Source organism: Pungitius pungitius, chromosome 8 (assembly GCF_949316345.1).
Source record: "Pungitius pungitius chromosome 8, fPunPun2.1, whole genome shotgun sequence".
Lineage (NCBI taxonomy): Eukaryota > Metazoa > Chordata > Actinopteri > Perciformes > Gasterosteidae > Pungitius > Pungitius pungitius.
Genome location: NC_084907.1, coordinates 16,617,490 through 16,632,479, shown reverse-complemented (window position 1 = coordinate 16,632,479; position 14,990 = coordinate 16,617,490). Strand labels below are relative to the sequence as shown.

General features: G+C 42.4%; 2 protein-coding genes across 2 annotated transcripts; one reads left to right on the top strand and one right to left on the bottom strand.

The window, feature by feature from the left end:
- The first annotated feature begins 282 nt into the window (after window positions 1–282).
- pusl1 (pseudouridine synthase like 1) lies at window positions 283–8,079 on the top strand. Its single transcript, XM_037490739.2, has 8 exons — window positions 283–921; window positions 1,004–1,055; window positions 1,772–1,959; window positions 4,040–4,189; window positions 5,636–5,806; window positions 7,122–7,176; window positions 7,427–7,589; window positions 7,899–8,079. Exons 1-8 carry the CDS (start codon window positions 848–850, stop codon window positions 7,961–7,963), a joined length of 918 nt encoding a protein of 305 aa, XP_037346636.1. The 5' UTR covers window positions 283–847; the 3' UTR covers window positions 7,964–8,079.
- A 26-nt stretch (window positions 8,080–8,105) lies between these two features.
- Window positions 8,106–14,816, bottom strand: LOC119229914 (ATP-dependent RNA helicase DDX19B). Its single transcript, XM_037490738.2, has 12 exons — window positions 14,603–14,816; window positions 14,134–14,173; window positions 13,938–14,033; window positions 13,697–13,832; window positions 13,039–13,131; window positions 12,714–12,816; window positions 12,446–12,560; window positions 12,144–12,321; window positions 11,735–11,972; window positions 11,232–11,394; window positions 10,439–10,630; window positions 8,106–9,993 (listed from the first exon to the last, which is right to left on the bottom strand). Exons 1-12 carry the CDS (start codon window positions 14,657–14,659, stop codon window positions 9,932–9,934), a joined length of 1,473 nt encoding a protein of 490 aa, XP_037346635.2. The 5' UTR covers window positions 14,660–14,816; the 3' UTR covers window positions 8,106–9,931.
- Window positions 14,817–14,990: the final 174 nt, after the last annotated feature.

Sequence of the window (14,990 nt, the reverse complement as noted above, 5' to 3'; positions counted from 1 at the left end):
AGATTCCTGGCAGCAAATTGCGCAATGTATAGGTGGAAAGAGCAATCGGCTGCAAGCTAAGATTGTTTTCCAATGAAATACAATTAATAGCAGGTCTGATTTACTTATTCTTTACATTTTTATGTCATAGTAGCTGTCCAATCTTGTACAGTTCATTTGCTCGTTTTGACTCTATGGATCATTCTCGCAGCTGACCTCAATGATTTTCAAGGCAGATGTTTTAGGCGCCTGTTTCAGAACCGACACGCACCGCCTCGGTAGATTGTGACGTAATCAAAAAGCGACCGACAAGGGCAGAGTCAGACGGCAGAGTCGCTGCTCTCATGGTCAAAATGAAACGTTGTGCCTTAAACTTTACGTCCCCGAAGTCATGCAGGGACCGTAGTTGTCGTTGAAATGCACATGTGCGCACATACACATGTTTGTACAGGCAGCGCGTCATCACGGGAAGTGTTGGACACACATGTTGTCTCAGCGACAGACACGACGCTGGTTGTTGTTTAAAGTTAATATTGAAAAAAGAAATGCTCAATTGATGCACCGAACCGCCCTTTTACAGCCGAGAAGCTGCATTTTTATTGTTCTTCCGGACTACAAATTGGGAATGCGGCTCATGTGGAGGTTCCGCCCGCGGTGTTTCCTCTCCTCCAGTCTGTCGTCTTTAGTCTGTCCGAAAACACATGTCCTTCACACGCTTTTGCAAACGTCGTCCTTCAGTGTTTCCCAGTTCCCGTCAGCAACAATATAGACGCGGTGAGAGGTTGTAAGCGCGCAAAAGGGGTTTTTCCCCCCCACAAATGTAACGTTTCGCTTTTGTAAAGGCGAACATTATAATCAAGAGGTGTCAATGACATTTGGACAGACCATGCACAACGGAGCTCGTTATCTCATATTTTTTCAATACATTGGAAAAAAATACAGGTACGGTTTATACCTAAGGAAAACTGCTTACACTTGATTTGTGTTTTATTATTACTCATTTATGTGATGATTATTTCTACAGGGGTGCTGTGAAAGCGCCTTCCGGTTGGAAGGGGGTCCAGGACCACTTGGAGGTACGTTTTACGCATACGAACGTGTTGTTGTGTCCTCAAATACACGCTCGTCCGTCTTGTCTTCATGCCAACGTCAGGTCTAGTCCCGCCAACCAGAAAACCGGCGATTGGGAGGCTTCCATGTGGTTTTGTTGTGAAATTACCTGCAGCATTTCTTTTTACATAGATGAAAAAAACAAATTCTAGGAAGGGTGTCTGTTAAGCTGGCTACACATCACTGTGGAAATTATACTCAATTTATCAGGGAAACGTAATGCCAACGAATGCATAACACAGCAGCCACATTAAGTCCTCACGGCATGAAGGTTTGAATAGTTTAGTTTGCGTTGAAACCGTTTTCAGAGAGGTAAAGACTGCTGCACTGGGTGAAGAAACTGTTGCTTTCGGTAGAAATGTTGGTAATGTTGAAGTACAAAAGCAACCTAGTTCTCTCCTAGGATGGGGGTAAGCAGTCATGTACAAATAGAGTCATTTACTGTCCAGCTACGTTTGAAACGAACGCTTCTTAATATCTCCTGATATGCCCCCATGGAGCCTTTTTATGAAGAGGGATGAGAATGTGTTAGAGGAAACGTGTACACTCTCAATGTGCTGTTTACAGCTCTACCTAATATTCCTTTTTTCCCCTCTGTTTTGATGTCACTTGTTTGTCTGGCGGTTTATTAACGAGCTGAAAGTGTCTTCATCTCTTGAATGTTCTCTCTGTCTGTGGTCAGGATGCAATAGGGAAGCTGAAGCCGCTCAACGCCGTGTCTCTGTCAGTCTCCAGCAGGACAGACACAGGGGTCAACGCTCTCTCTAACTCGGCCCATTTCGACCTCCAACGCAGGAAGGACAAGCCGCCGTTTGATGCAGAGACTCTTGTTGAAGCTCTTAATTTCAATCTCGGTGCTGAGCAGATCAGGTGGGTCTCGCAGGGTTTCAATGTAACACAAGGTCATGCAAATGTAATATTTGGACATATTCCTTTGGTGACCAGAGTCGGTAGTTTAGGTGTGACGTTTCCAGATTGATCTCAATAACTTCTTATTAAAGTGAACGTGTGAAACAAATGGACCATAAATATTTGTATGATAGCTACAGAGAAATACAATGCTATGTGACATTAGTGATTAACACCTACATGTTATTGGTTCTCGTATCCACAATTCAAATATTTCTTAATAGCAGCCGAAATTATTAATTAGCAAATTCACTCACATTTCTTAGATAATTGTACTGTAATAAAGCTTGGGTATTGTTTTCAAAACCTAAAATCTCCAACAACATACTTAGATTTCTTCTCATATTTCAACAATAATACAAGTATATTATCTACTAGCTCAACTAGCTTTGATGAAATGCCACAAGTTGAGCCTTCGAGGGAGAGAGCAAAATCGATTGTATTTCATATCGTTTTTTTGTTTGTTTCGTCTTCTCCCTTCTTTCCTCGCTGTGCTTTTTCTTCATCTCCCTTTAATCAATTTAGTACACAGTATGTCATTGTATGATTCAAGGACACTGACACTTTTTGAGGACTATTTTGGTTTAGACTGCTTTCCTGTCTGAAAGAGAAAAATGTAAAAGAACAAAAGAGAGACCAAGAGATACAGATATTTTGGATAAAGGGACAAAGTAAGAGCCCCAAAAGATGTTGACACAGACGGCATTGAGATGGAGCAGTGAGAGTTTGAAACAGAATAAACCATCTGTGAGAGACAGAGAGGAGAGAGAGGAAAGGGAAGCTTCCAGCATCCCGCTAATCCCTAAACCTGCAGAGAGAAGGTTAGAAAGGATTATCCCTGCTCTGCTTTTTGGTCCCTAACAGACACACACTCACACAATGATGCGCTCATCGAGCTGAATGTAAACCACAGCGTGGTTAGAATGTGCGACCCGCTGAGAGATCCACAGTGTAAACACACATCTTGTTCTCCGTAACGTCATTAAGCTGAATTATTGATCGCCTCCAGAACTTCCACATGTGCACAAATATTCAACCCCCCGTTAATGTTCATACACATTCCCCAGGGTTCAGATTATAAATCATTTGTCATTCCGGGTCCGTCTTCAATGCACGTTGTCTCGGGGGTTCACTTGTCCCTTTGTGAAAAAGGACCTCAATTAGCCCAAGTTAAATGATTGTCTATTTTCCAAAAAAGAGGAAACTGCTGATTAGCGAAGTGGGGCCGTGCCAAACGAGCACTAGTTCCCAATTGTTTTAAGGCCATGTTTTGTACACTGCTTATGAAAATTTGATGCGTGTGTGGCTTGGGAGGCAAACAGGCTGTCACTTCACATCGGAGCAGGCTCTGATGGCAGAAGCAAGGGTTTCCTCTGCCACGTGTCGCGCCCAATCTCTTCCCCTGGAAACATAACCTAGTTTTCTGGCAGCGCACTAAAAGACACACATACACACACACACACACACTGATAGACTGTACGTGCACTGCTGTGTACTGAAAAAACAGACACCAGTGCACATGTATATTATTCCATGTACCATACACCAACCCCGTGTCAACTCGTGCTTTCTTCTACGTATTGTATACGTGTGTAACAGCGTGGTCACAATCACACCGGCACAGCTGGCTGCAGCTCTTTGTTCTGTCAGTCTTCAGATAGAAGTATCACAGATAGAGCGTTACTTTACCAGCAGTGAACATATGAAGGGTGCTTATGAAACCAGGCAGTCATAGACGATGGTTCTGTGTAATGTTGCTTAGTTATAATTTGGAGCAGTGAAAAAGGAAAATCTGCCACTCTGGCATTTTGGACACTGACTTGTGCACAGTTTTCTTTTTCTGTGGCAGTACAAAAGGAGAGTATAAACTCCATCTGGGTCAGATGATGGGAGGGAGGATAAATGTGATGTCTGTTTTTTTGGATAAAGATCCAACCGAATTCAAACGTTCACTAAGATGTTCTATGATTTTAAAAGCATTCAGAATGTCAGACACACGGTGTCATCTTTCCCTCAGACTGTTCCTTTGTCCCTCTGCCAGGATCACGCGTGCCCACCGCGTGCCTGATGATTTTCACGCCCGTTTCCGTGCCCAGTCTCGGACCTACGTCTACCGGATAGCCCTGGGAATCTCACACAACTCCAAGCTTCCTCTCACAGAATGGGATCTCTGCTGGGGCCTCCCCGACCAGTGAGTTATCCTACTTTGTACCCCGCCCCTCCCTTCATTCACCCATCTGTCTTATCCTCCTGTATCCATATGTTTGATGGTTTCCCATAAGAAACCAATATCTACCTCAGACTCGATATGACTTGTAGGTGCAGACACACACAGACACACACCCCCAATAAGCTTGTGCCAAGCCTTGCAGGAACAATGGCACATTAAACACATGAATAATCCACACGTGCCGTACCGGAACTGAAAATTAGGGCTAGTCAAACAAAGCGTTTCATCTGAGCTGACATCCCAAAAACAAACAAATGAGAGGGAGGAGACGGGGATCACGATGGACAGAACCCAATGAAATGGAGAGTGTTTAGTGTCTTAGACAATGTTTTCTTTTGCTGGGAGCGAGAATGAAGGAGCACCAATCAGAGAGTGTACATACAAACATTTTTCTGGTCTCCGTTTCCTCCTTGTTTTGGCGGAAAGTAGGCCAAGATAAGCTGCAGGCTTATACGCATGCAGAACAGCACCCACGCATATTACCCTGACTGTGGGTATTCTCTGCTCTCTTTCCTTCTGCCACCCTTCTCCTCCTCTCCACTACCTCTTTCCATTTGGCCTTCCTTTCCTTTTTTCCTCTATCCCTCTGGTGTCTGTGGTTTTATTCCTCCTCTCAATTTCAGGATCCATCTCATCTACCCACCCCGAAGAGGCGATCTGCCTCAGCAGCCTCTCTTTGATCTGCCTCTCCCTCGCCGCCACGCCCCCGTCTTTCCCACTGCAAAAAATATTCATCACCACCATTAATGTTCAATGTGGCCTTGAAACTTGCATTTCCTAGAACAAGGGAATCACTCTCTGAAATATAATAATATTGCGGCAGAACTTTATAAATGATTCAAAGATTCATAGGATGGAATACATACTAAATGTGTTTTAATTCCTTTGGTATTTTTATTCAAATTGAAAGCTTTTGAGAAATTACAGCCATCTTGTATGCATCTTGTATAACTTTATGCAATTTCCCAACTTCCAATGATAATGTTAAGCTATTTATCTTGACAAAATAGTCAATTGACTGACTTCCCCTGAAAGGACCTCTCATACAAGATAAATCAGCTGCTATTTTTGCAGCACTCCACCACACCTTTCAAGATTTAAAATCAGTGCATTAAAGTTTTTCATTAATGAGAACACTCCTTCGTTTCCCCCCCCCCCCCCCTCTCTCTCTCTCTCTCTCTCTCTCTTTTTCACTCTGAGCCAGAGCATGATGAGGACTCTGCACTCTCATGTAGCATTGTGCGTCAAAGAAGTCCACATTATATAAGTAGACCAGTAAATTATTCTACTTTGGCACATGGTCGTCCCTACATGACAGAGCCTTGACGTCGTGGTTCATGGAGGTCCCTCATGGAGAATATTGCCGTTTTCTGTTCTCATTTGTCGTCTGTTCCTATATTTCGTCAGGGAGCTGGATGTGGGAGCCATGCGTGAGGCGGCCGCGCTGCTGGTTGGGACTCAGGACTTCAGCAGCTTCAGGGCCGTCAGCACCGACCTTCATATTATAAGTCCTCTGAAGACGCTGAATGTGGCCACCGTAGAGCCAGGAAGCTCCTTCGTGAGCGCACACTTCCACAGGTGGGCTCTCACGTTGGCTAATGGCTGGCAGCACAGAGAACACGTTAGAAAAGATGCATTGGTGTGAGGTGTCATGTTGAAGCATGTATTCATTTTTATGGGCCTCTTTGGAGCAGGATAACAAGGTGTAAAAAAAAAAAGCATTGAAATATCTTTGTAAATATAGCCAAATTAGTCTGATGAAATAAGACTCTTCACATCAGTAAAACAGAATAACTGATTATACCAAATTGAAGAAAATAGAAGGCAGAGCAGGATGAAAAATATGATGGATGTGCTTTTCCAGCCCCCAAAAGATGAATCTTGTGTTTCTCGATCTTGCATCAACTGATACGTAAGAACTTGGCCAACGTTTGGAATCATTTACAATGACTCCGGTGCAAGTACAGCCTTTGAAGGATTTCCCTTTCAAGCTTCAGCCAGACTCCGCTTTACTTTGGTGCAACAGAAGGTGCGTCACAGGAACACGGAAGAGGGAGGGTTGGGTGGGCTTTGTCAGATTACATTACAAGTGACAGCGATAAGATGAGAGGAAAATTGAGTTGTGACGTCCAAACTGTAAAAATATCCATCCCTCTTTACAAATGTGATCAAACAGCGAGCACTGAGTAGAATTTGTATTTGCCCCAATTCTTCCCATGCGTCTGTTTGCTCCAAAAAATTCCAAATTCAAAGGCAAATAGCTAAAGAAGCAGATTCATAATTCTTATGCCATTGTAGCTAATCCTTAGGGGCCTAAGCCGCGGTATTCCCGATGTGACATTTAAACAAGTCTGCGCATGAAGAGAGGCTCTATCTTGATGTCTGGCAGGACCGTGAATGTCATCAGCCTCCAACTCTGTCCACATCGAGGGGGGGGAGGCATAGAAACATCCAACAAAAGAGTCATAAAGGAGAGACACGTCTCAACAGTTTATTTGCCGAGTTCGGGAGGAATACATTTGTTAGAGAAATGTTTGGATTTTTTTTTATTTGTTTTTTTTCTTCATTCAGCTGATCTTTGTTGTTCAGATCCTCCGATACAGTTGCACTCATGTGATCAAGTGATGCCACATTACATCAGAGAGCCATTCAAGATATTGTTATGCTTCATAAACCCCTGTGGCGATACTTAACCTTTCTTTCTTTCTTTCATAGGGCACATTGAGTCAGTAGACTGCAGTGCCTTCAGGACGCAGCGCTTTCATTGTTACTCCTCATGACAAGCGTTTGGAACACGCCTTAAACATGAAAACGTCTCAAACAAAAACATGTGCCGTTCATGAGGTTCACAATTTTGTTCAGACTTGAAGTGTTTTGTGTTTGTTTTTCCTAGAGAGATACCGTTCTGGGAGCTGACTTTCACAGCCAGATCCTTTCTCTATAAGCAGGTTTGTTGCTCTTTTCGGCACAATTATTTTAAACTATAAAAACGTATTGCAGTTTATTGTCAGTAAGTAACGCCATCTGCTGGTGATGACTGACCTACGACTCAAAATCAATGTTCCTCAGTGGTCCCCAAACCTTTTTCTGTCAGGGCCCCCAATGCGGATATAAGGGACCTCTCTCCCTCCTGGTTATTTAGTGACATTTTCATTAGTATCAGTGTAAATAGGAGGTTGCTGTGGCCCGGTCTTCTAGGTGCGGAGGATGACGGGGGCTCTAGTGGCTGTAGGCCGGCGGCAGCTCTCGGTGCCCCAGCTGCAGGAGGTACTGGAGGCTCGGGACTCTCTGTCCTACCCACGGGGAATCGTTGCTCCGGCCCGCGGCCTCTTCCTCACCCGAGTGGACTACAAAGAGAGCGGTGAGGAGGCAGCATTTCATTCCGTGTCACATCAACGTACTGTATATTAGTATTAGTCTGTCTACTATAATGCAACGTAGCTCATGGTAGTGTGCATTAGGTGGCGCTTCATAAGGTAAGTTTGCTAAAAGTTTAAATTGAAATTAACGATAATCTTTGGATCTCAACCTGCAGAAAGCGCACAGTGCAGTGTAGCTTTCGGTAAGGTGTTGATTGAATATAGACATGATTTCTTATGTCAGTTTATTGCATTATTTCCTAGTAGAATTTTTTCTTTCAGCTATATGAACCTCTTCTTTGTATCCTCAGACCTGCAGCTTTCCCAACAGACATCAGGGGAGCAATTTACCTCCAATGGAAACTCTGAGGATTAATTGTTTCATCCAGTCATCCACTGTCTTCCTATAATGCAACGCTTCTAATAAAGTTTTATATGATGTTTATATTTGTCTTTGTCAGTGTCCCCAGCTGGTGTTTTTCCCCACGTATACAAATAAGCATTTGACTACACACAGGTGAACATCTACATGTTCTTTTAATTCAACATGTTAAGAATACATAACTGTGTCCATGAACGCAGCTCAGCTACAGAATACCACACACCTTGAACCTGTCATTGTCTACACGGGACCTTCATTTTACAAAAGACAAGTCGCTCTGAGCCTAGTAGGGCAGTGGTACTCCTATGTGTACATGTATGAACTGGGTCTTGGTTGGTTCTGACAAATATCAAACACAGTATACAACATGTGGAGAAGAGTACGATAGCTAAAACTGCTTTGTGTGACCATGGTACAGTGGTAATGTGTACATCCAACTGTCCAAATAAAACTGCATACATTGGTTCTCTTCGCAGAGGGTTCTCGTGGATCTTCAGCACACTCACTTGTTTCTAGTTTGGCTAAGTTGTCTGTAAACAGTCCATTAAAACCGGACTTCATCTCTGTGGCATCGGGAGCCCGATGAGGGTCAGACTGACCGATCGCTGCCCTTAACGTTCCAGCACATCGATCAAATACACCAGACAACCCAAAGCTTCCATCGTGCGTTATAGTCCTCGAATGCAAGGTAAATATGTTCAGGCTTGTATTCAAAATGCTGCTTCTGTCAAAATTGAACCTCATGAGGAATGTTTTAGCACTTCTTAGAAGTGACAAATGTAATCTTTCAGTCACTATTTGACCTATATGTTGTTGTTTTTTGTAAACATGTACACAATTACATGTTTTCTATCCGTGTGACCATGTTGGAGAAACAGCGAATCTGATTGGCGTAGGTCCTCAGGTCAATTCAGCAGTTGGTTTCATAATTCATACATCCTGAAAACACTCATGATTCTACATATAATCAAAATTTCAAGCGTTAGTCAGAATAGTAAGCCCAATGTCTCCGAAACAAAATCATGTGTCTATGTATATACACATATATATAATGCACTAGAGGAAGGCATTGTTACTTTAACTCACAATCCTTGATATCCAGTCTGTGTGAACAAAGCGTCTGAGCTCGTCAAACTGGTGACCCTGATTAACAGACTGGGTGGGACTGTGAGACGAAGGGAAACTGATCAAATCAAACGGTAATGGACACATTTTCAGTTAAAGATGAAGGACATAGACAACAAATGATTAAAGCTTAGCAGTGGCGCAAAGCTGGTCCTGATAACAGCCATAATGTCTATAAAAAGATCTAAACAACATGCGTGTGAGATGCATGGTGTCTGATGATTGATTACTGCTTAGAAACAAACATCTAAATGTCATTACTTGGGAGTGTAATATCACGACCTGATGCTGAGGTTAATTCAGGATTAATTTGACATGTAAATGGAGGTTGATAGTATTTGAGAATGCTATTACAGGTTGATAAGTTTTGCATAGACCCTTGAAACCCAACCATCACCACCTCAATAACAATCTTAAGAGATAAAACTACTGCTCAGGGCAGCATACCCAACTTCACCCTTTGTACTGAGGTTTGGTAGTGATACTCTAAATGAAACAGGTACATTCAATTTACTTTGCTCCTTTTTGAAAAATAAAAAAGTGGCACACATGATTTTCATTCCTTGTAACTATAGTAATAATTGTTGTAATAGCTAGTCAACCATGGCTACTTTGGTAGCAACACAATACACAGCAATAAACTGATAGACTTTATTCAAAGAAGTACAAAGAGTGAAATGGGGTATGTTCCAGAGACATACAAAACACTCGTCTGAGAGGACACGCATCCACGTGCGATCATATGCCGTGTTCGTAGTTTTGCCCTTTTCTCCAGACAGCTAAAAAAATAAAAGCATAAAACACCGTAGGAGCTTTAAGTCCTTAGAATCGTTCTGTTTAGCCGGCAATCTTCTCGATTTCGTCCAGGTCATCTGTGTCTAGTCTCTCAATTTTCTTACCTGCAGAGGAAGAAGAAAATGTGGGTATCAGTCATAGCTGACTTATCACTGAAAGCAACCGTCTTCTTAAAATGAGTAATTTGTTTTGTCCTCATCCCTTTGATGCCACTTTTTGTGTGTATAAGAAATTGTGTGTGTGTGTGTGTGTGTGTGTGTCACTTTCACATACACAGTTGTGTAGAGAATGGTACTCACTTGTGCATGTTATTTTTAACTTTTTTTTAAAATTTAAATTCCTTCTTACTTTTTTTAAATGTTCATTCAATATCCCCCTAGCCCATAACCTTATATTTTATACCGTAGGGTAAAATTGTAAATGAATGTTACCTTATCTTTCTTGTTGTCCAGTCTTACTATTTCATGTTATACCATGTCAAATTCCTTGTATGTCTAACATATTTTGACAATAAATGGTGCTAATTCCTGATTTTTACTGCAGACTTACTGAAATGCTCCTGGATCCTGTTGAGGATGTTCATGCTCATCTTGCTGTCCACCATGTTGATGGCCAGTCCCCTTTTGCCAAATCGACCCGTGCGACCAATCCTGTGCAGGTACGTCTCGTTGTCTGGGTTACCATCCTTGTCTACTGGCAAGTCAAAGTTGATCACCACAGAAACCTGCTCCACATCAATGCCTAAAGAAAAAGATGATATTATGTAAATAAAGTTTAGACATAGTAAAGAGAACAATACTTTTTTGTGCATTATCAATACCACTGTCAAATAAAATTCATTTTAATATTGAAACATTGGTATAATATTTATTATCAACAGTTTGTATTCAAATGTCCATTATAAGGCCAAATATCTAAGTTTGTAAACATGATGCCGTTGGTCTGTTTTTCTTCTTTTCTACCAAATGTTCTGTATAGAAACCGTTTTGTTAGAGCTATGCACTCAAGCACATTCAATTTAAGATGAAAAGATACATAGAGTGAATGGGTGTAATATCCATTTCTGATGAATGATTGGAATAAATACATCTCTGCAGTTTCCTTTCAACGTGTCATGCATCAAATCTTAGTGGACTGTTGTTCCACTATACAAGCAGTTTCCCCCACTACCAAGGGAGTCACTTGCATAGCCAGGACACTGAATGCTTCTCAGCACCAGGTGGCATGAAACAGTGTGCTTAGCATCCCGCCATTTAACATGGATTAATGATATATTCAATGAATGCAAAGAAAGTCTTATGAAGACATTCTTTTTCTTGTTTTGATGGCACTTGGTCCTTACCTCTGGCACAAACATTTGTGGTGACCAGGACTTTCTCCTTGCCATCTCTGAAGCGGTCGATGACAGCAGCCCTCTGCTCCACTTGCATCTCCCCACTGAGCAGCGCCACCTGGTGGCCCTCTCTGGACAGCTCCCCAGCAAGCCAGCCAGCAGTCTTCCTTGTCTGGATTGCAGAGAGGAAAGTTCTCACAATACTGCACCAGCAATGTGGGAAAACAACTTGGCAAGTCTAACCGATTTAGAGGGAGAGTTAGGATGCGATGAAGGCTTTGGGATGAAAGCATTGGTAAAATAAGCCAACTAATTATGATGTCATATGGCCAACAAACAAAAAGCTTTGCAGTGGAGAACGTTTGATAAACATCTTGCACGGGGCATAAAAAGAGAAACTTAAAAAGGCATTTGTAGTTTCGTATTCTAATAAATTTGGCGGTAATGGTGAGTGCTGATTTTAGAACAGATCATGTACGTGAATTGAAGGAATATGAAGTGATTGAACTTACATGGCAGAAGATCATGGCCTGGGCGATGGTGATAGCTCCGTAGATGTTACAGAGCGCTTGGAACTTCTCCTCCCTGCTGTTACACAACACAAAGTACTGTTTGATTGTATCCAGCGTCTCCTCCTCCCTCTTCAACTTGATGATGTTGGGTTCAGGCACAATGCGCTGGGCAAAGTTCCACACAGTCTCTTCAAATGTGGCTGAGAACAACAACATCTGGCAGTTTTTAGGCAGCATCCTAAGCAGAGAAGATAGGAGGGAAAGGACGTTATTAATGGGTTTATAAATAAAGGAAACAGGGTCCTTTATGGGTATGTGCACTGCAGTAACTCGGCTCAATAAATCATTACTACACGATCTTCACATGCAGATACTTTTAATTTGTTGTGGGCAGAGTGTGTATTCTTACCTTTGGATGCGGATGCTCTGGTCCTGGTGGCCCTGTGTTGCGATCATGACATCAGCCTCGTCGAGCACAAACACCTTTATCTTCTTGGGGTCTATGAACTTGAATTTACCGCACCAGTCCAGCATGGTACCTGGTGTGCCAATAACGATCTGTTCCTCCAGCTTCACGCCCCGCTGCACTGGAACATTCATAAGAATCAAAAACTCATTAATCTCTCAGATGAAGACATCTTTTCATCAACGATTCAAACAATTGATAAAATCTGTCTATAATAGTATAGTATTGATGTGGAGAGGCCTTACATTTGTTTCCTCTGATGGCGTAGACTAGTCTGACCTCAGGATAGTGTTTGCCCATGAGCTCGATTACCTTGCCTGTCTGAAGGGCCAGTTCATAGGTGGGTGACACACACAGGCACTGATGGAGAGAAGGAAATTCTGTTCAATTTATCAAGGCTAATAATTATTGAGAGGAATGATGAAGCTGTCAAATACTCCCAACAGCTTTAAGATTTTGAATTAGAGATCTTGTAGAACAGGAGTGTGGAGGTCGGGGCGGGTGAAAACCAACCTGGGGATATCTTTTGTTTGGATCTACATGACTGAGCATTGCCAGGACAAAAGCTGCAGTTTTCCCTGTTCCCGACTGTGACTGAGCAATCAGATTCTGTGGACTATAGGAAGAAACAAATAATGAATTCCCAAGCAGAACCAGGCCAAATACCTGTTGGTTATATTTATTTGTACCTTTTGCAAGAGGCTATCAATTCACTTTACATTAAGGCATGAAGTTAATTAAAAAGGTGTTGTTCATTTAAGTAGTTATATGGAAACCACGCTCAACTTGGCAATCCTTAAGGCACATAATGTGGACGTAGAGTACAATGTTTACTCACGGTTCAGCCAGCATCATAGGTAAGGCAGTCTCCTGGATTTTGGATGGTCTGTTGAAACCCAAGCCGTACACGCCCTGAAGCAGCTGCGGTTTGCTGCACACAATAAAAAAATAGGTTGATGTGACATCTTAAGCACAACATGGGACAAGATGGAATGAGCTCTGTGATGACATCGGGTCCGCAGAGAGCATTCACATCTTCTGCCGCACACTAAAGACACACATCTTCTCTACCTCCACTTAGAAACTTAAATTTTACTTGTAATGGCTCTTATCTAGAACAAAAGGAAACAGGGCTTATTTAATTAAATTGCACTTAGTTGTTTTGAGTTTGTATCCTTATGGTTGAAGTGCACTTAATGTAAGTCGGTTTGGAAAAAAGAGGCAGCAAAATGACATGTAATGTAACGTGGGAAGACAGATCTTTTTGAAAGCATCTTTACTTCAGCAGTTTTGATTGCAGACATCAGTGAGGCTGCACACATGTCTTAAAATACATTTCCAATAAAACCCTAAAGAGAAGGAACACTCCTGGAGAAGCTGTGGTAATATTTTGACCCCCCCAATGCTACATGCATTTGTTTAATAATAAAAGTATTAGCGAGCCTGCTTCCAAATATTGCCTAACAGATTAACAGACAAATAGAAGATCCACTTACAGTCGCAACTCCTCGAAGGATTTAACAGAGTAGAGCGGAGAGTTGGGATCCTTCTGAAGAACTTCCACTTGATTTGTGTTATTGACCAGATTATTCCGGATGAGCTTGTTCAATAACGACTGTGCCGCTTTGTCATCTGGAAAAACAAGCTACGTTGGTAATGACTGCAACAATTCAAATTATCTCAAATAAAAAAACAAAGCGTGACAAATGTGGAGCATCTAAATAATAAACCACCCACCTTTGTCGTTGTCATCGTCATCGGTTGCCTTTTTTTCTACAGCAACTTCTGAGCTGACAGCAGCGCTGCTGGAGTCTGTTGCTTTCACAGCAGTTCCTGTAATAGTAAATAATGTTCTGCTATTTACAACCGAATCATTTTATGGGATGTAACGTCCAATTCTCTTTTTTTCTCTCACAGGTAGTGTTGCACTCACCATTTTCCTCTGGCTTGTCCTTTATTTGGAGGCTACCGATCTGTAAAAGGGGAAAATAATAAAGTTCAAGGAGTTATTCCGTCTGACAAAATAATGCTCGCCACTACACGAGTAATCACAGGGCAATGCGCCAGAGGCACAAACTGCGGCTAACGTTGCGCATCGTTACAACTATACGCGAGAGGACCTATGCTTGCTACTCAGCTAACTGCTAATGCTAACAGTTAGTTTAACTCAGGGAGCACGCAGCGACTCGGCTCCAGCTACTTCGTTTACCTCTCCCGACCAACAGATTACACGAGTTTAATTTGACACACACTAAGACATTTGTCCACGGGCTGCCTGTTATGAAGCTGTTTAATGTGGAAACAGAAGAAAATGCTTCGCCGTTAAGTTGGGTGACAACAGAGGCAGGAAGAGGCCGAAGCGCCCTCCGTGCGAACAACACGGTCGTAAGTTCAGCGTTTACCGATTCCGCCGCGGCTTCTTGCTCGTCTACTGCTTGTGCCCAGGAGTCCGTGGCCATTGTGGGGTAGCTATTTCGTTCTTTATTTCACTCGGGATGACTCGGCTTGGAAGGTACGCTCTCAGCGAGGAGTCAGTGGTGTGAAAGTAACTATTTCCCACAATGGCGTGCCGAAACGAATTCAGGGGACCTGTGCAACCGCTAAGATGTCCGGGTAGCACAACGTCTACACGCTAATATGTCCCAGGTCATTGAAATGTTGACGTCTGACTTTAAGTAGCGGGGATGATTGACACTTCAATTAAACATTTTAACAAATTACTCAACCAAATACTTTTTACCTTTTTTTTCTTTTAGAAGATTCCGTAGATTGGAGGATGAATCTCAAGAA

What these genes read in the sequence shown, in the direction of transcription:
- pusl1 (XM_037490739.2), top strand. Translation starts at nt 848, where the DNA reads ATGACATTTGGACAGACCATGCACAACGGAGCTCGTTATCTCATATTT. An exon ending in TACATTGGAAAAAAATACAG is followed by an intron (nt 922 to 1,003) that starts GTACGGTTTATA and finishes TTATTTCTACAG; the next exon opens with GGGTGCTGTGAAAGCGCCTT. An exon ending in GATCCTTTCTCTATAAGCAG is followed by an intron (nt 7,177 to 7,426) that starts GTTTGTTGCTCT and finishes CCGGTCTTCTAG; the next exon opens with GTGCGGAGGATGACGGGGGC.
- LOC119229914 (XM_037490738.2), bottom strand. Translation starts at nt 14,659, where the DNA reads ATGGCCACGGACTCCTGGGCACAAGCAGTAGACGAGCAAGAAGCCGCG. An exon ending in GGACAAGCCAGAGGAAAATG is followed by an intron (nt 14,034 to 14,133) that starts GTGAGTGCAACA and finishes TTACTATTACAG; the next exon opens with GAACTGCTGTGAAAGCAACA. An exon ending in CAGAGCATCCGCATCCAAAG is followed by an intron (nt 11,973 to 12,143) that starts GTAAGAATACAC and finishes TTCTCTGCTTAG; the next exon opens with GATGCTGCCTAAAAACTGCC.